This window comes from Aedes albopictus, chromosome 3 (assembly GCF_035046485.1).
Source record: "Aedes albopictus strain Foshan chromosome 3, AalbF5, whole genome shotgun sequence".
Lineage (NCBI taxonomy): Eukaryota > Metazoa > Arthropoda > Insecta > Diptera > Culicidae > Aedes > Aedes albopictus.
In genome coordinates this window covers 286,971,080-286,995,119 of record NC_085138.1, presented here as the reverse complement: position 1 = coordinate 286,995,119, position 24,040 = coordinate 286,971,080, and the positions used below count along the sequence as shown (strand labels likewise).

Sequence of the window (24,040 nt, the reverse complement as noted above, 5' to 3'; positions counted from 1 at the left end):
CGGTGGCTTAAACGGGGATTAAGTTGGTCGGGAGTCGAACCAGAAATGTTGAAGACCGCTAGAGTTGACCGTAAAGTTGTTCAATCTTCTTGTATTTGTTTACCATTAGAGTCAAGCTTTTATAATTGCATTGTTAGAGCAAACTTTGCTAGTTTGTGCACTGCATTTATTCAGTTTTTGCAGTGTTGAATTATTGAATTATCTTATATCACCTTTTAATGAACCCTAATGTAAAGAAAAATGCAATGCATCATTACATTGATAATGCCAATCTAAAGGATTATTACATGACAAGTGTGGAATTACTGCATTTCGCACTGCAAAGGTTGATATTCGGTCTAATTCGTGCAATGATATAATGCTTGTGGTTACTTGGGGCAACTCTCTAAGTAATCAGGATCATGAGATATATGAGATTGAAATTTCGTTGCATTTTTTTGCAAATTTTCCTGATATAGGGTCTGGGACCACTTGGACAGGAGCACCTATTTTGGGCACTTGCTGCTATAACTCAGTCAATTTTGAACCAATTGACTCGATTTTGAGACACGATCAGATACGCACAGTATCTAGCCATGTGCAAAAATTCAAGTCAATCGATTTGAAATTGACTGAGTTATATCAGCAAGTGCCCAAAATAGGTGCTCCTGCCCAAGTGGTCCCAGACCCTATTTGAAAAACAAAATTTGTTAGCTCACTAGCACAGCCTTTTGGTGGAATTTGGAACCAAAATATCCATCAACTGTAAGTTCTGGACCAGCTTAAGACGTCTGTTTGTCTCTGATATCACAGGATTTGATACCGCTTAGCGGGTTTTGGACTCACTGGCATGCTTTCGGTTCACCAAATGCTCAAACAACACTGATCCCTTTGAACACACTGCGTGTGCACTGAGTTCTGTTTTTTCTACGTGCGCGCAGAAATTGCGCACTGGGATTATGATCTGCGGGCTCTCATTGCTCTCACGCAGCACTCTAATCACCCGCACAAAAACTCTGCGCGAGAGAAATTATGTACATTTTATTGTGCGTTTATGCTCTCTCTCTTTTGTAAGAAAAATGAAACTGAGAAGTTCAGTGAAAGATGAGCGTAAATGGGCACAGTTTCTGCGTGACATGCCATCCCTGTCCAACAGCACGCCCAGATCTTTCACACACTGCACTCGTCCGATAGGCGTGTCGAATATCTTGTAGTCGAAAGGCACTGATTGCTTTTTTCGCGAGAAGGAGATGCATGAACATTTTTCAGGGTTAACGGTGAGACGATTAACTTTACACCACTCCGCGAAACAGTTGACCTGCTCCTGAAGTAAGCGGCAGTCTGTAGTTGAATGGATACGCAGGAATAACTTCAGGTCGTCCGCAAAAGACAGCCGAGGAACTTTGAGAACCAGATGCACGTCGTTGAAGTAGATAAGGAAAATCAACGGTCCCAGATGACTACCTTGTGGTATACCTGACGTAGCGCAAAAACTCGACGAGCGAGAGTCTCCTATTGCCACTATCAATTGACGTTCTGTGAGATATGAACGGAACCATCTCAGGAGGCTACCACCAATTCCAAGTCTATCAAGCTTAGCAATCGCAATGTCGTGGTTGAGCTTATCGAATGCGGCAGATAGATCAGTGTATATCGCATCCGTCTGAGTGCGCATAGTCATACTATCGGTAATATACGACGTGAAACACAGCAGATTTGTGGTTGTAGAGCGACCAGTAGTAAACCCGTGTTGATCCGCACTTATATATTGTTTACAATGCGCATTAAGGAAACCCATAACAACCAGCTCAAACAGCTTCGCAACCGCATTGAGTGATGTGATTCCGCGATAGTTGTTAACATCTCGCTTGCTTCCTTTTTTGTATACCGGAAACATCTCAGCCGTTTTCCAGCACGATGGAAAAATGCCAGTAGACAGAGAGAGCTGAAAGATCAATCGAAGTGGTTCCAGCAAATGTCCAATGTTGTTCTTCAGGAAGACAGATGGAACACCGTCAGGCCCCGGCTTGAACGAAGTTTTTAGCTGTGATGCCGCTTTCGAGATAGTGTCCACATTTACACTAGTAATAATAAGCGTTTGATTAGCCAAGGGAACGTTTCGTGCTGCGCTGGCGATGTGATCAGTGGAAAGTTGTTCGTTTTCAAACACACTTGCGAATTTTGTAGAAAACAGATTGCAGATTTCCTCTTGCGTTGAACCGATTACGCCGTTCAATACCATGGACGATGGCAACCCTGCTTCTTTACGCTGCTCGTTCACGTGGCTCCAGAAGGATTTCGGATGCGATTTAAGCCGTCGCTCTATTCTCCTCTGATATCGTTGGAAGCAGAAACGACTCAAACGCTTGTATTCGTAGTTCAATCTTACGTAATAGTTTTTCAGTGGCATAGTGCGAAATTTAGAAAATCGTTTAAGTGCTGCCTTTTTGGACCTTTTCAGCGATCGAAGATCACTGGTCATCCACGGAACCTTGAAATCAGTTCGTACGACTTTCTTTGGAACGTGTCGATCAATGACATACCCCAAGATGTTGGAAAAGGTTTGCGCTGCGATGTTCACGTCGAATGCATCTAGGATGAGCTCCCAATCCAGGTCAGACAACACTTCAGCTATGCTACGTGTATCAGCTCTCCGGAAATCGTAAGACACAGCAGATGGGTTGTTGATAAAATCGCGAACGACATTTGTTTCGATGGCGACTAATAAAGGTGGATGATGGCGAACAACCTTAACTAGAGGAGCTGGTGCCATCGAGATACTAGGAGCAGTATTGCGACCACTCACAAAACAGAGGTCAAGCACACGGTTGCTTTCGTTCAAAACGCTATTGATTTGAAATAGAGTGGCGGTACTGTAGCTGTCTAGAAGATTTACGGCTCCGACGTGAAAAGTAGAATGCTCGTGATCAGGACGAAGAAAACCACTGTGAGTTGGGAACCAAGCTATGCCTTGAAATCGCCCAGCACCATCGTTTCGTCACAAAGATTTGCGATATTCGTAACAACTGCGACAGAGTTACAATGTGCATCGATAAGATCCACATCTCGAACCCGATCCGGAGGGATGTATAACGCGCATAGGAAAAGTTGGCGGTCGCCAAGCTGGATTACCACCCAAACTTGTTCAATGATGTTTCATGAATCGTTCTCGATAAGCCTAGCTTTTAGCCTGGAATGAACTGCTACGAGGACGCATCCTCCAGTTGCCTTTCGACTGTTATTTGCATTCCTATCGCAGCGGAAAACTTCGTATGCATCTCCAAAAATGCAGCTAGAGGTAGTACGGGGGTCTAGCCATCTATGCGCCATATGAACGATAAACATGACATGAATGATGAGTTCTATGAGAGCCTTGATAAGGCCTACGCTACCCCCACTCGCATAACAGTCCCACATGACTTTACATCCCTTTTAAGTTAACGTTATGAATAGTCATGATTTTCAATGTACTCCCAAAAACAATAATGAAAATTATGAATTGTTATGTCAATGTGTGAAAAAATACCAAGTCATGAGCGTATGCTCTTTGAAAACCCACGCTTCTTGGAGGAGCAAAGGTCGAGTCTCGTGCGGTAGGGATATCACTCCGGCAACAATGTTGAAAGGACGTGTACGAGAGAGGACATTACTTCCACGGTCTCCCGAATCGTACTTGAACTACATAGAAAATGGCGAGCCGAGCAGCAGCAAGCTGAGTTGCCCCCCTTCCCATTCGGAAGCTTGAGTTCAACGGGTAGTCTACAATACTAGCCAGTATTTTAGCTTTCAGGGGAGAAAGGACAAGTCAGGACGGTAGCTGGTGGAAGTTAAATCTATGGTGGAAGGCCTTGTGGAAGGCTTACCAATAGAGAGTATTCATGTATGGTTCCCGCTTCTCGAAGTCATCCCTAACGGGCGTACCGCGTAAGGTAACTTCGAAACCCACATTACCCGAGGAACCACCTCTTGCTTGCCAAAAACAGACCATCATGCTTTTCGAAAATGGTAAGGGATGTAGTTCTTTCCAAGTAACTGCACAGCGTTATTACGTTATAAGTTTGAGCAAATTATTCTATTGCCATTATGAGTACTTAAACCCTATAAAAATGCTATTCTGAAATTCCATCAAGCGTATTATTTAACTACACTTCTTAGACAAAACTAATTAACTTACCTGTAACAGCATTGCAATCAGTCATCATTTCAAGGATATCGATCATGTTTCATTTTCATCCCGGACGGTGCTGCCGAGGGTGCCAATGTAAACACCTCGTAGTCGGCAATCGAAAAATTGTACTCACCGAACAGGTTTCCAAAGACGGCATTCGGTCCATCGTACGAGTGAGGAAAGTTAGAATACGACTCCATGTTCACGTTGCAATTGTTCGAGATCAGCAGATCAGCTCCCGCACCGAAAATTGGTCCACAGCTGTAAATTAAGTCTGTCATTAGTAAAAAAAAAGATAACATGAGAAAGATAAACTTACTCCGGATGGTAGCAGATGGCGTAGGGTTTCTTAACGATGTCGAACTTCATCGGTGGATCGTTGTTGTAGTTCAAGGCAAACAAAAACGCCTTCTCGGAGTGAATGTAACCACCCTTGCGATTCGTTTTGGCAAATGCCACATCCGTGAAACCTCCGCTAATGGCTCCTTGAGTTCCCTATGAATACACATACATAGATTATTATAAATCTGGACGAAAATTTAATTGAAATTTGGTTGAAATTCAAAGGTCTTCTGTCAACCGATGAGTCGCGGAAATACTTCCTGCCTGTCTCACGAAGGGCGAGAGCCCTCTTTCCAAAAGTTAAGTGAAGATCATGTAACTAAAAAATGACTTGATAGCAGTCCGTGAATCGAAACAAATCGGGAATAGGAAAATTATTCATTGAACCCAAAAACATTGATTGATTCTTACCAAAGCGATGATGAACAACGGCGCGACTCCATCGCAGTGCCGGTGAAACGATGCAGCAGAGAACCCATTGGTGGAAGCACGATAAACTAAGCGCCAAGTTTGTTTCGCAGCTCCGTAGAATCCGTTGAGTGTTCCTTGCATGTGAATTTTGTCGTTTTTGAGAATCGTCGATCCGTGGAACAAGTTCAACATCAACCTCGGTTGCAGACGTTTGTCATTCTCGGCCAATGGCCCTGCCGGGATTGGCACTGCCGATGGTGGAAGTTTGTTGGAATGCAGAGCAGCACGGCGATATCGTTCCAGGGAAAGTTCGATCGGGACGGCTCCGGTGGGTTCAACCTCTTCGGCAAACACCTGACTGTCGATCAGGAAGAGACGGACGTGGGAAATAACTGGGGCTAACTGTTGGCAGACACGTTGACGTTCCTCCTCGGTCCAGTGAGCCGTGGGTTGGGTCACTCCGGCTTGGTTTTTGGCCCACGATAGGACACAACGCCACACGTCTTCTTCCTCCAGGCCAAGCTGAAAATTGGGATTGAATTAAGTATAAGAAAATGACTGTACAAATATAGAACTTCTTATTGGGGGAATACGATATACCGAATGAAACTGTAAAGTTTATTCCAAAAAGTGGGTCGTGCGTTGTATGAAGAAGCAAAGTTCCAGATCTATCAAGTTGACTTGTTTTCTTCTGGAATGCTTAAAACGCATTATCGATCAACACATCCGTGATGTTCATCTGGCCAACGTGCTTTTTCATGTGAACCAACATGCCTACCAATCTGGTAAGTCCACTGCGACTCTTTTACACAAGGTTGTTAACGATATTGAGAAAGCATTCATACAAAAGCAATTTTGTTTGGGCGTTTTCTTAGATATCGAGGGTGCTTTTGGCAACGTGCCTTTCGATGCCATATTTAAAGCCTCACGGAGTCATTGTATATCTCCAATGATTTCCATTGAACTTACCAAATGCCCAAAAACCGTCATCTCTTTTCGACATTGCGGCAAGCTGCGATTCCGCGGACACCGTTGACTAAAATGTTTCAAGCGTGTAATTTTCAAAAGTGCGACGGATGTATATGACGTCATGCGCTCCATTGATGTTGTCCAAATCGTGACGTCATGCTCGTTTGGATACAGATTTTGACAGTTCGTTTGGATACAACGGATTCATCTTAGCTGATCTATGTTTACTCTACTATCTGTAATCCGAATCTATATTCGCACTGCGGTATGTACGGACATTGGTTATATCCGACTACCATACCACGGGAGGCTGCAAAGTTTACGCATCGCTAGCCGTCATCATTCGATACGGCGTGCAGGCTGTTTCGCCTGATTACCACCGATCGGTACACTGAGGATACTGTTCGCATGTTTTTCATAGTTTACATCTTATGAACCAGCTATTTTTATTTTTTTTTCACCATTTCATAGTTCTCGTATGGTTTTCATACATTGAAAAGCGAAATCCATAAGACTTGTCGTATGAAAAATCTCATAAGAAGCATCGTATGAAAATCATAAGATGTGTTATGAAACACCATTGATAAAAAACAACAAAACCTTTTATTGGCTTCTAAACACTTTAATTTCCGAAGCGTCGATGGGCGAATAAGTAAAGCACGCACCCGCCAACCTTGACGTTCCTGGTTCGATTCCAGGTTGCGATTTTTTTTTATTTGTGCAAAATATTTCATAAAAATATGTATGATAGTCATAAGACATAATTTCAGTTTTTATACGTTTTCGGTATGATTTTCATACGTGAGTGTAATGAAATTTATACATTAACAGTATGACGATAATAGTTGGCGCTTTGAATCCAAAATCATAGTTCGTAACTATGATTTTCGCAAGAAATTCTTGTGACAAAAAATCATAGTTGTTTCGTATGATTTTCGGAGTTCCAGTGTTGCGAAATTCATGCTCACGAGTAAAAAATACTCACTCACCTTACTCATTTGCGAGTAATGCTCACGCTGTGAGTTACTCGCGTATGAGTATACTCACGCGTGAGTAATGACGTCATACTCTCGCGTGAGTATTACTCACTTGTGAGTAATACTCACGCGAGAGTATGACGTCATTACTCACGCGTGAGTTACTCATTTTACTCGCGGTGAGTTTAATGAGTAAGTTATTTTTGTTGGTTTGAAATGATGTTTTCGTTTGTTCTGTACTGAAATGGTGATTATTTATGCACAAGGCACAGTTTTCGAGGAAAGGTGGATCTGCTCGAGAGCTTTGGCACCATAGGCTAAAAACTCTTATTGTTTACCTACGCATTCAAAGTAATAGGTATCATCAATTAGGAAATCTCTATATTTCACCACACTTTGTCAATGGTATAACTTTTTTCGCATACGTCGGGTCACTTTACGGTATTCAATAAAGATGTTTGGCATATATAGGGTGTTAGGTTCCCGAGTGCAAACTTTTTAAAGGGTGATAGAGGACCCTAAATGGAGAAAAAAATTGTTCTACGCATATGGTCAAATCTCAACCGTTACGTAGTTATTGAACTTCCCATGTTTATGACTCTTATTGCCTTAACTGGCAATAACTAGAAAATGGTCAAACTTATCAAAGTTTTTTTACCCTTATTCGAAAGATTATTGAATTTTCTAACAAATGTCATCTTTGAATCGATTGGTTTAGTTGAATAACTAAGTTTTGTAGAGCAAAATAGCTAAAAATAGTGTATTTTTATTGGTTTTTGTCAATTATCTTTGAAACATGCGTAATAAATTAAAATTCTTTCTTTGGCAAAGTTGTGGCCCCTATTACACTCTACAATTCGTTCTTTGGCACCAAACTTCTATCTCCTATCGTTTTGTTGCAATTTCGTTTTTAACATCGCATTTCAGATCATAAATTTGCAACTGTCATGGAAAGCACTTTTTTGCGCATTGTGCCGCACATTTAAATCAAAATTGCATGAAAACGATAAGAGCTAGAAGTTTGGTGTCAAAGAACGAATTGTAGAGTGTAATAGGGGCCACAACTTTGCCTAAGAAAGAATTTTAATTTATCACGCATGTTTCAAAGATAATTGACAAAAACCAATAAAAATACACTATTTTTAGCTATTTTGCTCTAGAAAACTTAGTTATTTAACTTAACCAATCGATTCAAAGATGCCATTTGTTAGAAAATTCAATAATCTTTCGAATAAGGGTAAAAAAACTTCGATAAGTTTGACCATTTTCAAGTTATTTCCAGTTAAGGCAATAAGAGTCAAAAACATGGGAAGTTCAATAACTACGTAACGGTTGAGATTTGACCATATGCGTAGAACAATTTTTTTCTCCATTTATGGTCCTCTATCACCCTTTAAAAAGTTTGCACTCAGGAACCTAACACCCTGTATTTACCTACCTTCAAATTAAAAATGGTAGGGTCAATTACAGCATCTCCTAGGTCGAAACATTTAAAACTTTTCTTTTCTGCATATATTTGATCGTTTTTTCCCATATGGCTAGTTTCTATTATACTTATGACACACATGTGATACAAGAATCACTGTACAATTGCGCTTGAAATGAGTGCCATACTGAAAACTCTCTCAGTTCAAGTCAGTCTTGTTGAAATTTTCTTGACACTGCGTACCGTTGTACAGGAATCACAATCGTATCACATGTCTGTCTGGAGTATTACTGTGCAAAAAGGCATATAATGGACAAATAGTGGTTTCGCCTCAAAATTACTTGAGTAGGCAAGTAAGGAAAAAAAAGTTTTACACTGGTAACGCCTCCCTTGTAAATCTAAAAGAGCTGTAGTTTTTTCTGCGCGGAAAAATAGTCCGTTCTATTATTCCGTAAGGAAAAGTATCGTTTTTCCTCATACACGGAGACAAATTTCGTTCGTTTGAAATAAAAATATTCATGTTTATTCGGTAAATTGATAAAATGTTTAAAACTAAAATTTTAATTTTTAAAACTAACTCAATTACACATTTATTGCGACGATACCCATTGAGGAGCCCCCCGTTCCGCGCTCGAGAACATAAACAAAACTCACAAGTTCCAGCTGCAACGTCAAACAAAATTTCCTCCTGCAAAAAAGGAAAGGTTCACCGAAAGTCTTCACGAAATCCCGTTGTTGTCGGGAGCGTATGTTATCTAATAGATATATACATGATGTTGGCATTGGAAGTACAACACGGGAGGTGGATTTTTCCAGCGAAGAAAATGACTTTATAAGTTCAATGGGAAAACAAATATTTCCGTAGGGCCGACCTGCACAAAAAAAAAACAAAAATATTTACATTTATTTCTAACATAATCTGTCAGAAGATGCATTTTTGTTTCAAACATGGATTTCATTAGCTTCAAATGTGACGTTCGATTTGCTCCAAAAAGTTTTATTTTTGTGGCCAGAACAAATTGACAATTTATTTGAATTTGCCTCAAATATTTTTGATTTTAAAATAGATTTTTCTGCGTGTACTAAACACTTGATCAGTCTGTAATTTAAAATTTACAAAAAATAGTAAATTTACTTGAGCACTCAACTTTCGAACATTAAACTTACACACTAAACGCATCCAGCAAAGCAAAAACCAGCAAAACGAATAGTTGATTTTTAAGCATTTTTTTTTGCTAGAATCCGGTACAACTTTGTGCCCTATCAGCACCAATTGCTGGATGTTTCATAAAAAAGTGCTTAGACTTGATATAACTGAAACAAAACTTTATTGGAACTTATGGGTGACAAAAGCAACACATTGCCAGGGCCCGTAGCGTAGTGGCTACACGTTTACTTCATAAGTGAATGATCATGGGTTCGATCCCAGCCCGGCATTTGCAATTTTTCGTCAGTTGCTCTTCCCCCCGAGAGCAGCTGGCACCTGACCCTCTTCAAAGCATTTGCTCCAACGAACCCGGACACCTGGATATCGGCTAACGGCAACTCATAATGGACCCCCAATCGAACTGGAAAAGGAACAAGAGCCACACATCAACATCCTCGTGCTCATCATTCTACCATGATAGTGTAAAAAGTGAAAGCAGCGCATTGGAATCCAGTTCGATCTAGTAGAATTATAATAGAATACATTTAGGAGCTGTACAAAGTGTGAGTACAGCTTCCAATTGGAATCGCTCACGTAGTGCCCTGGTGGACAAAAGAGCTGTAAATTAGGTAAAGTGATTGAATAATGGAAAAAAGGGAACAAATTCTGAAGGAATCCCATGAGCTTTTTCAAGTCTTAGTTTTTTTTCATATAAAGTTGGACCACCCTAATTATATGAGCCTCGGACCTAAAAAGAAAAAAAAACTGCCGAGCAAATTACTACCAGTAACATGGCCAGTAATCACACCCAGGTAACAAATAAACAGCTAAAATGGCATTAATTCAGCACTATATGCGCCTTTGCAGCAGGTCTGCTGCTATCGAACGGTCAAATCCAAGGTCAAATCGGCTACCAATCGAGCACACCACACGATTCCGTAAAATTACTTTTTCTTAATTTCTATCTCTGCCAACCCCCTGAAGAAAGCGTTAGTTCTTGAAGCCGGCTCGAACGGGCTCGTTTACGAAATTTCAGCCTGCCTTTCAATCTGCTACGTGCGGATGCGAACTTTGTCGTACGAATTATCGTGCATTTGAGAAACAATCGTTTACACATTTGTTCAATGCGTTTAGTGTTCTTTATTAAATTTACAAGACGCACAAGCATGCAAATACATTTCGTCCATTTAAGACAACGCTGAACTCAATTATATGTGAATGTCACGCCTGCACTAACAGAAAAAAATCACTGTTTTCAGCTTAATGCAACCGCCCATTCAAATCAGCACCACGTCCTGCACCAAATTTTTGGCTTCACGCCAGTTATATGTGGATGACAGCCATTTCAGGGGATTGATCTCTGTCTATAAGAGGTTTGAGTTCAAACAAAAGCCCCTCACGTTGAGCTGTTGGGCTCAAAGGGTACCTCTTCAGGACCGCCCTTAACGTGCGCTTAGAACTACCAGTAAGATACAATTCACTAGAATAAAAAAAAAACAATAGAATTATTGACAAGCAACCTTGTCTACTGATTCAACACATCCGCCCCAATAAAACATGCCATTTTAATGTTTGATAGGATTCCAAGCCTTTAGATAAATTTTAGATTACCGTATGAATATGAGTAAAGCATACTCGTGAGTGAGTATCTGCACGTCAATACTCACGAGTGAGTGTGAGTTGTACAGCGCTTACTCAAATGTGAGTAATACTCACGGTGAGTTTAAGCTGTACTGCTCATACTCACTCGTGAGTTTGACTAGTTGTGTGAGTACTCGCTCATTTCGCAACACTGGTTCCAGTATCCTCAGTGTACATTTCCTCCCTTCCTACCTGCGCGTTCATGTCGCCGACAACGATTTTCACGTCACGCGGCGATCAACCATCGTATGTTTGCTCTACCTGCGCGTAGAACGCTTCTTTCTCGTCATCAGGTCTCCCTTCGTGTGGGTACACGGTAAAAATTCTGCACGCTAGATGTAAGGGAAAAATCCCTTAACTATTCAATGTCGTAATCAACATGATCAGAAGTGCTTTTCCTTTGAGATCGCAATGCTGTCAGTGTTGATTTGAGGACCAAAACAAACCCACCAGAGAAATCAACAGAAAATCCCTTCGATTTGCACTACTGTAAAAAGCAATACGATCCAAAGTGAAAAGTTGTTGATTTGGTAATGACTGTTTTGGGCATGAAAGTAAATATAGATGACAGGCTGTAGAAAGTGATTCGCTTCGATTCGCACCTCTCTAACAGATGTGAGGCAGTGTAGTGGTAAAATAGTTGATCGTGACTCTAAAGGTCCTGGAATCGAATCTGGGTGCGGCTGTACACATTTTTTTTTTTTAATTTTAGTTTTGAAATCAAAACATTGTCAACAACGAATTGATGTGAAATTACATTAAAATTGAAGAGGCATTGGATGTTCTTTGTCATATGATATGTAATTGATAACAAGCTGATTGAACAGTAGTGCGAACTCAAGTGCCAATCAGTTTATATCACAGTGCAGATTTTTTACCGTGTAGTGGACGTTGCTGATGCTGTAGTTGAAGAAACGGCCCTTAACTCTCAACATGCACATCCTTGCGATGATCGGCTGCTACCCGATCACACGTTGTCGCATCTTGCCCAACACTATAAATCCTGTTCCCAGTTCATTGGTGGTGCCACAGCTTTGGTAGAAGGTAGCCGCTCGATGCCCACTTTTCCACACTTTCTGTCCAGTCCAACAAAGTTCCTGCAACGCCACGATGTCTAAAACCCAAGGATAGCAAATAGATTTACACAGCTACTGTTCGATTAATTGGACTGTGGATGCCTTGAGTGGTGGCAAAAGGGTGAATTGAGAACACTCTAATCAAAATTAGGCCTCCCTGATAAAAATTTCCAATAAAATCACCATAAATTACCATTGAATAATGATAAATTTGACTATTCAACAACAAATTATGTTGTGTACGTATTTTCCTGCTGAAAATGGTGTATTGGAACTACAATACGTGTACAATAAAATCAATGGCACTAGAGATTTCAATAATAAAAACACCATAAGTTGAATGGTAGTTGACTTGATTTTTTTCCAGAAAATTTGGATTTTTTTATGGTAAAGATACATAACAACCCCCATTTTCTATTGTAAAAGTGACATTTACAATACATGCTATGGTGGAAAACCATAAGATCTGTTGTTACTCTATCGTTTTAAACAATTGAATTAATGGTAAGTACCATTCAATTCAGCGTGTTGTAACAATCCATTCTGTTGTATCTCTATGATCTTTTTTATCAGGGCTTCTCCAAAGAAAGTGCTTAATGGAGTTAGGAGCGTTCTCTTCTACTCTCAATGCAGCGCTCTAAGTTCTCTTTGACTTTGCCCCACTTGTTCATTTTAAAACAAGAAGCACTTTCTTGGACTTACCGCCTAGAAGTTACTAGAGGAAACTCCTGGAAACGCAGATCAACACACACCTCGTTGTTTCCACTTTTGGTTAATAGGGACAAAGTTGTCCTTGCTCCAAGTGATCTTACAGTTGCTTGTTACTTTCCATACAGGACATTTCTACAAAAATCCCTGCCCGGTAAAAGTGGAAAACTGGGAAGAAGTTTTTCAGACAGAATCGTATGTTATATTGATGGTTTTCTTCTCGAAGGTCGAGCTGGTGCGGGTGTCCTCTCTCGTGAACTATCGGTCTTAACCACTTGGTAGACATGTGGCGAATATTCAGCAGGCTGATTCATTTGCATGTGATAACTGTAAAACCGATTATGGAATTTCGTATCATTTGATACATGGGGATAGACAAAATGATCGGGACAGGTAAAATTTTCACTTTTCAAAAAATGTTCAAGTAGCTGTAACTTTTTGAAAAAGGCATCAAATCGACACTGATTTTTCATTTGGGCCTAACTGACATTTTGGAGTTCTCTTCATCGATCCTCTCTTCGTGTTATCACAGAATGTGTATTGAGTTTTCCAAAGATTTTTTGGTTGAAATGCGAAGAAGACGACTACATGTTGCTATAGAAACAAAAAGAATTATGATTTTGTTTGTTTTGATCAAGTTATTAGCGAAAGAGAGAGTCGACGAAGAGAAATCGATCAAGTCAGTTAGGCCCTTATGAAAAATCATTGTCGAAATATTCTCAAATCTTCAAGTTCATGAACAATTCGTGTATCAGTGGTCAAAATTTGGAAATGATCAGGCTATTCTGAGTCTAGAAAAAGGTATGATTTTCCGATAGGCAACTTTGAGATGTTATATCTCCGGATTCAATGAACCGAATGTGATGAAATTTTGTCCATTAATGACTTATATAATGAGCTCTGAAAAACTTTTGACTCCTCACGGAATGAAATGAAAATAGTTTCCTAACAGATTTACTCTCTCTCTCTCTCTTCTTGGCGTAACGTCCTCACTGGGACAAAGCCTGCTTCTCAGCTTAGTGTTCTATGAGCACTTCCACAGTTATTAACTGAGAGCTTCCTCTGCCAATGACCATTTTGCATGCGTATATCGTGTGGCAGGCACGAAGATACTCTATGCCCAAGGAAGTCAAGGAAATTTCCTTTACGAAAAGATCCTGGACCGACCGGGAATCGAACCCGTCACCCTCAGCATGGTCATGCTGAATACCCGTGCGTTTACCGCCTCGGCTATATGGGCCCATCGATTTACTATTTACACTAGTTTACAAAATAAAACGAAAGTCGTGAACTTCTGTCAACGACCAAAATTTTTGAAGCATAATTTAGCGCTGATTTCGAAACCGTGCTTCAAAAAATTTAAAGTAGAACAGTTTTTGAGTTTTAGTTCAATACCGAGTTTTACAACTTTTTAAAATATGGAATTAAAAAAAAATCAAATATCTTGTGTTTTGTTCAGCTAATTTTAAACCTTTTTTCATAAATTAAAAGCTGAATATAATACCATTCGATCATCTGAATGCAGGTTCTGCGTCAGATTGGTGATATTCAAGATATTGGCGAGTTTTGGGGACCATCTCCTTAAATTTTAGCAAATTTTCCAAAAATATATGAAGAAATGTATTTTTTTCAATAAGAAAAAACAATTTAAAAATTCTTTTTCAACGTTTATTGGACATATGTATCATATGTAGGCGAGTTACAGTAAAAAATTCAGCTCAATCGGAGCATCGATTACGGAGAATGAGATGTGTGAAGTGAGCGACTTTGCTTAAAAATAGAACAAAAATCGATTTCAAATCATCAACCTTGTATGGAAACTCGAAAAAATTTCCGCTCTACTGTAATTTTTTTCCTTCGCGTTTTCGAACTCTGGGCATGTTTCTACACCAAAAACGATCATCAGCTTGCCGAGTTCAAAAATGCTGTAAACTAGTGTTATTAGCGTAGTCAAACGTTGAAAAGAACAGAAAAATATAAGTAAGCCATTAATTCGATACAATATGAATGGTGCACATATGCACCGCTGGGCATATGGCATGCAAAAAACGAGTAGGGGTAGTCGGGGTCATTTGGACAATGGGGCAATATGAGCACCTCATGAAAAACACATAAAATCTAGTAATTTCTGCAAATTCACCTTGCAGATCTAACACCGGCTTGATATTGAAGCGATTGAGACGTTAAAACGATGTACTGGAAGATCACATTAAATCAGAAAAATAATTTTCAAAAACATTGGCCAAATTTCCCCGACGAGCGCAGACCAAAAACACCACGTAAGACTAATCTTGTTTAAATAGCTTAGATAGCTTTTAAACTTATTCATTTTCTATATATTTCAAGTTGATACTGATTTGATGCACAATGACGCATATCAAGTTTGTATTTCATTATGTAGGATGAATTCTTTATCAAAAATCGGGTGCTCATATAACCCCATCGGTTTAAAATCGACCCAAAAACACAGCTTTTTTAGTATTATCAAAATCATTATGGTCATACAATGTGCGGAAGTTTAAACCTTGCTTTCTGCATCTTTAGGGGGGCCAAATTACCCCGATTTACCCTAATTTTTCAATGTAATCGTTACTTGCATCCCAATCTAGAATTGTGAGTGCGCAGAAATTCTTAGTTCTTGGAAACAACTTGTCTCTAATCGTAATAAGTTTGTAGAAAAGTGGTTCGGAAAGTGATTTCACGGATTATCAAATAAAGAATCATGTGCTTTGAACGTATTTATCAAGAAAAATGAAGAAATAAAGTTCTCTAAATGCCTGGTGGTACTCCAGAGCATCACCACAGATTTGAGTTCCAATGGCCTTGAACAATAATTTATGCATAGAGAATAAGATTTTGTTCTACCATTTTGAGCAAAAATAAAAAAAAAATATGTTTAAACACACGAAAAAGTCATGGGCGGGATAGGGTTAAGCTGCTCATTATGTCCCGCATCCCCCTACAGTAGATAACCAGGGAGAAGCCAAAGACTGCGTGGAAGGCCGTGCAAAAGGTGGCCGTTTGCAGTCGAGGAGGATCTAAGGGCACTCAGCGTCCAGGGAACTGATTGGAACGTGACAGGGCCCAGTTAAGAAGATTTTTTCCATTCAGCGGAGCGAATTGTAGCAAATCAAATAACCAAGAAGGTAAGTAGGTACATTCGCAACAAACTTGTAAAAGGAATGAATATGAAAAATTCACGGAACGACAAGCGTTTTAGTTTTGTTTCGACAAATACCTAGGTGCCGAATAAATCCAGATTTCGTTCATTGGAACACTTTTCATTTTCGTTTCTCTTTATCTTTATCAGAAGTTTCCCAGTTCATTTCGTATTGTAATGTAACAAACCCATACCATATTCCCTAAGCTTAATAACCAATCAATAAAAAATACTCACATTATCATAGGAAATGACTTGGATCAGGCCCTCCTTGGTCAAATTTAGGAATGCATTGGTCTTCACACATTCCGATGCGTTCTCGGCGATGTAGGTGATGCATTTCTCCAGGAACGGCGGGGCAAACTTTGCACCTAAAATGGAACAAATTTTGTAAGCCACTGCTGCAAATACATATTTTTACATAGATTGATCCGATTTCTTTCAGCACTGACACACTTTACACCGAACAAGTTTCGTTTAGTTCCCATTTATTCATACTTTACAGCAGTGGCTCACAGCTTACACTAAGAGTTCGTTCATCGTACTCTGAAAAGTTCACACTTCTAATGAGACAATCTTATCATTGTATGAAATATGAAATTAAGCAAATTAAGTTAATCGTAGAATTCAATGTTAGGAAGTTTTCCCGCTTTCCGGTCTGGCTCAGTTTGTCTGCACGTTCTGGATGAGTGTGATGTTGTCCCCCTTGAGCATTATTCGCCCCAGTGGACGTCGGCTCTGCTTCTTGATGTTGTACTCTTCGGATTCGTCCAGCACCAGGTTCATGTACTCATCGAATCCGACTGCAAACCGAAAAAATAAAGCAAATCGATTATCCAATGAATATTTTTATTTACCTCTTCCCGCAGAAACGATCCATCCCAATTAGTTTGAGGTTATGCAAAAGATGCCGCAAGCAGCCACTTACCGATGTGTCCTTCTATCCGCAGATGAGTGTTCTCGTAGAGCCACACCTGAACCCGAGACCGATTCTGAAGGTAGCGGAAAATCAAGTTGATGGGTTGAACCATCACCTTTTGCACTTTTGAGCCCTTGAACGACATTTTTGCAGCCGGATTTTGATCACTTTAGAAAAAGAAATTTCAAGCAAACGTTCCCGGAACGAAAGACGCGAACGCGAACGACGATGAAAACAAGCCGAATTTGACGTTTCGTTTGACAGCGGTCTACGGTTATAGTCTTTTTCGCCCTTTTATAGCAAACGAGTTTAGGACAAATGGAAAATTCCACTTTGAACGTTACCGCCACCACGCGGCGAATAGTTCAATCAACGTTGGCTGATGATTTTATGGCAAGCAATATTTCTATTGCTACAAAGGTGGAAGCACTAGCAAAAAATTACACGGTAAAATAAATGCTAGTAAAAAAAGTTTGTAACAATAACTAGAAACAAGAAAGAAATCAATTAATTATTGTCTATCCGGTTGGAATCAAGACACACATTCAATCAAAAATTGCCATTTTCTTGGTCCACAAGTGTCGCAACTGTTTCGCATCTAGTGCGCTGTGTTGCTGACATCAACGGGAAGGATGCGCACTACTTTTGACATGATTCAAAAACGTCGCGAGTTGGGTCGCATCGCGACTTGATTGTGCGAAGTCCGGTTTGGTGGCGGCCCGACAATAAAATGAACTAAATGGTGGAACAGGACTATTTTGATTTAAATAGTTTTGGAAACTCACCTGAAGCTTTCTCCTGGATTTCCATGACGGCAGCGAGAAATGTACATGCATTGGCAACCGACATGGTGGTCTTCACGTGTTCTTCGCAGGCGATCTTGAGCTCGTCAACGCCCAGATCCTGTGCTAAAGTCATCATTTCAAAGACTTTGGAGTCCTGTAGCATAATCTGGATAAATCAAATAAGAATCGTCCAGAAAACTATTGAAATTATCAAGATGTAAACGATTTTATACCTTCGCGGTGTACACGTAAAGAATAAACTGACGAAAGATGTCCGGTTCGATGTGTGGCAGTCGGATTGGTGTGGGTGTTCCAGGGGCAGCGGGAAGTACCGAGCATCCCGGTATTCGACATATCTCGCCACGTTTTTGAGTTTGGAAGGATTTGCACCTGCAAGAGAACAAAGACTGAATAAGTTACACTAGTTTACAAAAAAAATATTATATGAACTTCAAGTAACACGCAGAAAAATGAGGCTGTTCAAAAAAAAAACCGAATGGTTGATTTTCAAACTGAGCATTTACTTATTCCAAAGTTATATTTCTTTGTTATTACTTAAACCTTGGACAGACTGGTGGTATTCGTATCATGGTACAATTATCTTGAAATGAATTTCATACTGATAATTGTCTTCATTCAAGATAGCCATAGATCAATTTTCTTGACAACTTGTACCATGACACGAACACCATCAGTGTGTCCCAGGCCTTAGAGTTTATCGATTAAAACAACCAATTCCCACCATTCCATATAACGGTAAAAACTTTATTTGTTTCAACAAAATGGGGATCACCAGGCCTGAATTAAGGATTGTGGGGGGCCGGGGCCGGAGTGGATGTAGAGGCTCCTCGGAGGTACAAATGCGATGAGCAAATAAGTTTTTCTATGTTTTTGAACAGTGCTTGAGCAAAATGAAAAATAAAGTTAATGTTTAGCAAGCAAAAACGGTTTTTGTGGAGGCCCTTAAAATATGGGAGCTCGGGGCCCTTACACCCAAACGTAAAGGTTCGCTGGAATGCACGAATATGTTCTTCTGAGGAGAATGCACCTTTCGATCGCTGAACTCCTGAGGGATTCTTTCATAAATTCCCGTGGGGATTCCATCTGAAATTCATTCGAGGAGATATTTTTATCTCCAGAGACTTCTTTTAAGATTAAGATTAGGGTAAAATTCCAGATTTTACTTGTGTTCTGGAAAAAATGAGTTCAAGTTATTGATGCAGTTAGCATTTCATATTGGAATTACACACCAGTTTCAGCAGTTAAAATATAAAAAAATTGGAAATACCAAAAATTAGCAAAAAATTATTAAACTTCGACAAGAAACTTTACACGCAGAAAAATGAGGCTTGTTTAAAACAATAAAACACATGGTTGATTTTCAAACTTACCATTTACTTATTCCAAAGTTATATTTCTTTGTTCTTACGTAGAGTTCATCGATCAAAACAACCAATTCCCATCATTCCATATAACGTTAAAAACTTCATTTGTATTAACAAAATGAGGACCACAAACATGGCCCGGAAGCACTCACACATCTTTAAAATTCTTACCCCAACATCGCCACAACGAAGAAAGTATAGCAAACCCATCATTCAAACTTCCAAGTGCAGTTTTGGCCGTGATGGATAACGCGTAGGCACTCAAGACAACATCCACAAAAAGTTGGTCGGTTTCGCCTTTTTGTCTTTTTTTTTATTTGTTCTCGCTTCCATCCGCTCGAGTGTCTAAAATTAGATTTCCGAACTGCCGCAGGAGCAGCCATCACCAACACAATCACATTCCGGCTTTGTTAGAGGCAAAAGTGCAGTCGTTTGAAACAATCCGGTATTTTGTGTTGAAACTACCAAATCTGTGTTCGTTTTAACAAACTGTCAAAAATTTCGGCAAATGAAAATATATGTATTATCAAATAATGGAACAGTTCAGTTTTAACTAGAAATCAGTTTGTCGCTATAACAAACTGAAAAATTGGTTGATTTGAACTAGAATTTAATTGTGTTCGCAATTCTAGATTGAGTTTAAATAAGGGCGAAAGTAACATGAGCGAGTTCTCTTCATCGACTCTCTCTTCTGCAAATTAAAGTGACAAAATGCAAATTTAATCGAACTTTTTTACACTTAGATGCTAGATTGCATCGCAACCTAGCGATTAATGACCAAAAAGTGCAACCATACTTGCATCTTGTCACTTTAATTTAAAGAAGAGAGAGTCGATGAAGAGAACTCGCTCATGTTACTTTCGCCCTTATTTAAACTCAATCTAGAATTTATTTTTCTGCTTGTCACCTTTACCGAACTTCGGTAAAGCTCAATTTCTGTGAAATTCAGATGAATGTCGATAATCTGAACTTTAACGGAACAACTTGTAGTAAATAAAGCCTGCACCGTTATTCAGGCATCACGCAGCGACGGCAGTAAATCAAGGAATTGGCATCCCTATCCCACAAATGCAATGTTTTCGTAGCCAGCATAACAGCGGCTCAAGCGTAGGGCTCAAGCTGACAACCTATCTTTCAACACAGCAGCATAATTTTAATGCGGGGTAAGAAAACAAGAAGACCGTAACAGTCCCCTGCAGTAAATACTTACGTAGGTAAACAATCCAGCGATGTAATAGTCCTTCGCTCGTTTTGACCAAGGAGAATACATTTTACTAAGGTGGCGCAGATAAACATTGCAAACCACTGGTTGTCTCTTCCATTCTTCTGGTGTTCTTATGGAACTGAAATGGTGACGTCACTATTTTAGTTGCATAAGAACACCAGAAGAGTGGAAGAGACAACCAGTGGTTTGCAATGTTTATCTGCGCCACCTTAGTAAAATGTATTCTCCTTGCGTTTTGACTACTCGACGAGTAGCTAGCAGAAAAGTGCAAAAATAAATAAACAAAAATCCACTGAACAGTAATTCGCTTGACAGCTGCTGATGAAATATTTCAAGCGAAAAGTTCCGAACGCTTTGAAGCGAAAGCTTTCAATTATAGCAAAGTACACTGAAAACAAAGTTTGATTATTTATAGCTTAAAAAGATGAGGTGAAACGAAACGGAAAAACTCGAACGCTGCGATGAAACGCAAAAACAGGACCGGAAAAGAAAGAGAGCTTTCGGGACGAGGAAAAGAACATCAAGGTAGACGGTAGCCATTCAGTGATCGAAGTTTGCCAAGTGCAGTCGCGTTTTATTTTGTAGTGATAAATTTTCTCTAAGTTGTTTCGTTATCGCGTTTCACACCGTATTCAGCTTCGAAATGCTGGAATACGACATGGTGCAGTCGGTGGGTAAGTAAAAGAGTTTAAAGTTGTCTACTATTTATGGACGTTTTAGTTTTAATTCGTCCATTAATACGTGGTCAATTTTGGGGTGAGAGACTACAAGTAAATAAGTACCGTGCGAGAGGTCACGATGATTATTGAAATACCGTGCGAGAGGTCACGAAAGAATTTATTTGAATTGTCCGTGCGAGAGGTCACGAAGAATAGATTCGAGTTTAATCGTGTGAGAGGTTACGATGGAATTATTTGATTTACCGTGCGAGAGGCCACGATGAAAATTGAAATCCGTGCGAGAGGTCACGATGGAGTTGGTTTTCTTTGCGCGGGAGATCACAGTGGATGTGGTGTGGTCAAAATGTTGATTGAAACCCTCGAGATAGAAAATTTCGGCTTAACCATGTGATAAGAAATGAGAAATATACTAGATATGAAAGGAAAAAGTAATATGGGAAATAAAGTTGTTTTTTCTTTCTTTTGTTCAAATATTGCAGATGAGCAAGCATCACAGAAGTCAAAGAAGAGGATGAAGTATAAAGAAATGATGCGGCGCTTGGTCACCGAGAAAAAGAAAACGAAGTTGCTGAAAAGGAAGCTTCTGAAAAGAAAAGCGGAAAACAAGTTGCTTCAGAACAGGCTCAACAAACATTCGATGGTCGACGGTAGTTCTACGAGCGGAAGCGATGCGTTTGGTATGGAACAATCTGATGGCTTGAGCAGCACGAGAAATGCAGTTGGAACGATCCAGGACGTCAATCAGGAGGAACAACGGAAGGGTAATACGCAAAATGACGAGATTCAAGATGAAGTCCACGACCCGTCACACGGCAACCCGCAGGATGAGAATGACAATGCTTGCAATCAGGACGAATCGCGATTCCTAGGAAGTGACGACGAGTCTCGGATCACTATGGCACGAAATGCAACAAAGGAGAGACAGACCGGTTATCAAACTAGTTTTATTCGGAACGTGACGACACAGGAGGAATCTAGATTTCTCTCGTCGATGAATCAACTGTCGGTGGCATCCATAAATGTTCCCGAATGCAAACCGACGGACGACGGCGACATTCATCGACAATCTTTCGAACTGTGGAAAGATCTGCTAGTTGATTCCATGAGCCTAGCGGGTATCGAAGATGAACATACAAGGTTTACCGTGTTCAAAGTGAAAGCGGGGACCAAACTCTTGGAGATATTCAGGAATACGAAGTCCCAAAACGATGACCCGGATCCCATCACTAAGCCATTTGCCAATGCAATGCAGCGGCTTAAGTCCTACTTTGGTTCCGGTTCGGATATTATGTTGATGCGTAGAAAGTTGGCAATGATGGCTCAACAAGTTGACGAGACTAACCTGGCATTTGTTACCCGAGTGGGTTCAACAGCTAGGCTTTGTGGATTTGATAATGGCAAGGAATTTGAAGAGACCGTCGCAACAATCGCGGAACATGCCCGCGATAAAGAAATTCGTACAACAGCGTTGAAGATGCTGAGTAAGAAAAATGGATGCTTCACAGATCTCATCGACAAAGTCAGAGAAATTGAATCGATTAAGCTGAACGAGGAGTACGTGATGCGCAAACAAGGGATGGCCAGTCAGGTACAGGGTCAGGTATCTGTTGCGGCAGTTTCCGCACCATTCCGGCGTCAACAAAGATTCTCAGGTCGTTATCAAACACGCAACAGGCCATATCAACGACCAGCACAGATGTCTAGAACTGGGTGGAGGCCACCCCGCGATGGGCAAATCAACAATAATGCTGCAATCCAAACTCAAGTGAAGTGTTACAGATGCGACAGCGTATTTCATTCGCCGGACGAATGCTCAGCCAAGTGGAAGTTTTGTGACAGTTGCGGTACCAAAGGACACATTCGACGGGCCTGCCAACGTTATCGGGAGCAGCGAGTATTGAAAGTTCACGAGGAGCAACCACAACGCATTGCTATTGTTGAGAAAACAAAGGAAGATCCGACAGAGGTAGAAAATGTGAGTGAAATTGATTCCTAGATTTGAAGCGTAAATGATATTCATGATTTTTTTAAAAGAAATTCAAGAGCCTTGAGATTGCTCGAGAATCCTCAATATTTCTTTTCTCAATAACTTACATGAAATTGAATTCCATTAAATGATTTCCATTATCTTGAATACACGATATGATAAAATGTCCAATAACTGGTATAAATGTATTAAAAGAAAGAAAAGTCAAAAAAAAAAAAAACTAAAATGTACAACAATTGATTGGTTTATGTCAATTGACAGGATCGTATGCCTGATTCGATACGTGGACAAAACATGAAATCCGCTATTCCTCAACAAAAGCAAGAGAAGGATCATTCGTACCCAACTAACGACAAAAGCGAGAGCAAACCGGTATCTGTCAATGCTATTCCGACACTAAGTAATAATCTTCTACAACGAGTAAGTAACAGTTCCCATTAAAGGAAAGTACAAGCCGTAAAAAAAAAAAAAAAGAAGGAAAGCGGTATATTTTAAACAAAGCGCCATTTCAATGCTTAGTTGATAATTTTTATTATTAACAGGATTGCATGCCCGTATCGATACCAGGTGGTGGTGTTGGTACGGATCCACGAGCAAGCGGTCTGATTGTACGACGGAAAACGGCGTTGAACCATTTTGACGACGGATACATAACAGCAAAAGTAGCGGGAATGGAATGTGTCTTCCTGATTGATTCGGGAGCTCAAGTTAACACGTTCACCGAAGGTATGTTCCAGCAACTCATCGAAAACCCTGAATCCAACAAGGAGGTATTCAACGTCCAAGACTCGGCAGACCACTTCCTCAAAGCATATGCTACAGAAAAGGCTATCGAGGTTCTGGCAACATTCGAGGCGTATCTTTTCATCACGGAAAACAGACCCACCTTGCTAGAGAAGTTCTACGTCGTCAGAGAAAGTCGAGCTCTACTCAGTCGGCCAACTGCTTCTCGATATAGCGTACTAATGATTGGCTTGAAGGTACCCGTTCAGTCGTCACAATATCCTTACGAATCGGTTCGATGTGCTGGAGAAATAGCTGCGGTGGAACTGAAC

At 40.1% G+C, this 24,040-nt stretch overlaps 2 protein-coding genes across 2 annotated transcripts in view; both read right to left on the bottom strand.

The window, feature by feature from the left end:
- Positions 1-4,036: 4,036 nt before the first annotated feature.
- The window catches only part of LOC115259353 (serine-enriched protein-like), a 37,121-nt gene continuing 17,117 nt past the window's right edge, over positions 4,037-24,040 (bottom strand). Inside the window, exons 2-7 of the mRNA XM_029859892.2 lie at positions 17,942-18,098; positions 17,709-17,874; positions 16,242-16,375; positions 4,901-5,422; positions 4,467-4,642; positions 4,037-4,408 (exon numbers count right to left, since the gene is read on the bottom strand). Coding sequence (XP_029715752.1) covers positions 4,183-4,408; positions 4,467-4,642; positions 4,901-5,422; positions 16,242-16,375; positions 17,709-17,874; positions 17,942-18,098 — 1,381 coding nt within the window. The 3' untranslated portion in view covers positions 4,037-4,182. The remainder of the gene's footprint in view (positions 4,409-4,466; positions 4,643-4,900; positions 5,423-16,241; positions 16,376-17,708; positions 17,875-17,941; positions 18,099-24,040) is intronic.
- Positions 16,476-17,164, bottom strand: LOC115257589 (probable small nuclear ribonucleoprotein E). The gene is made up of 2 exons (XM_029857373.2): positions 16,933-17,164; positions 16,476-16,807 (listed from the first exon to the last, which is right to left on the bottom strand). Exons 1-2 carry the CDS (start codon positions 17,066-17,068, stop codon positions 16,668-16,670), a joined length of 276 nt encoding a protein of 91 aa, XP_029713233.1. The 5' UTR covers positions 17,069-17,164; the 3' UTR covers positions 16,476-16,667.

Bases quoted from the DNA above. Each gene is read 5' to 3' on its own strand.
- LOC115257589 (XM_029857373.2), bottom strand. From the start codon at position 17,068: ATGTCGTTCAAGGGCTCAAAAGTGCAAAAGGTGATGGTTCAACCCATC. The intron at 16,808-16,932 runs GTAAGTGGCTGC...TTCGGTTTGCAG, and splicing joins GCGGATAGAAGGACACATCG to TCGGATTCGATGAGTACATG.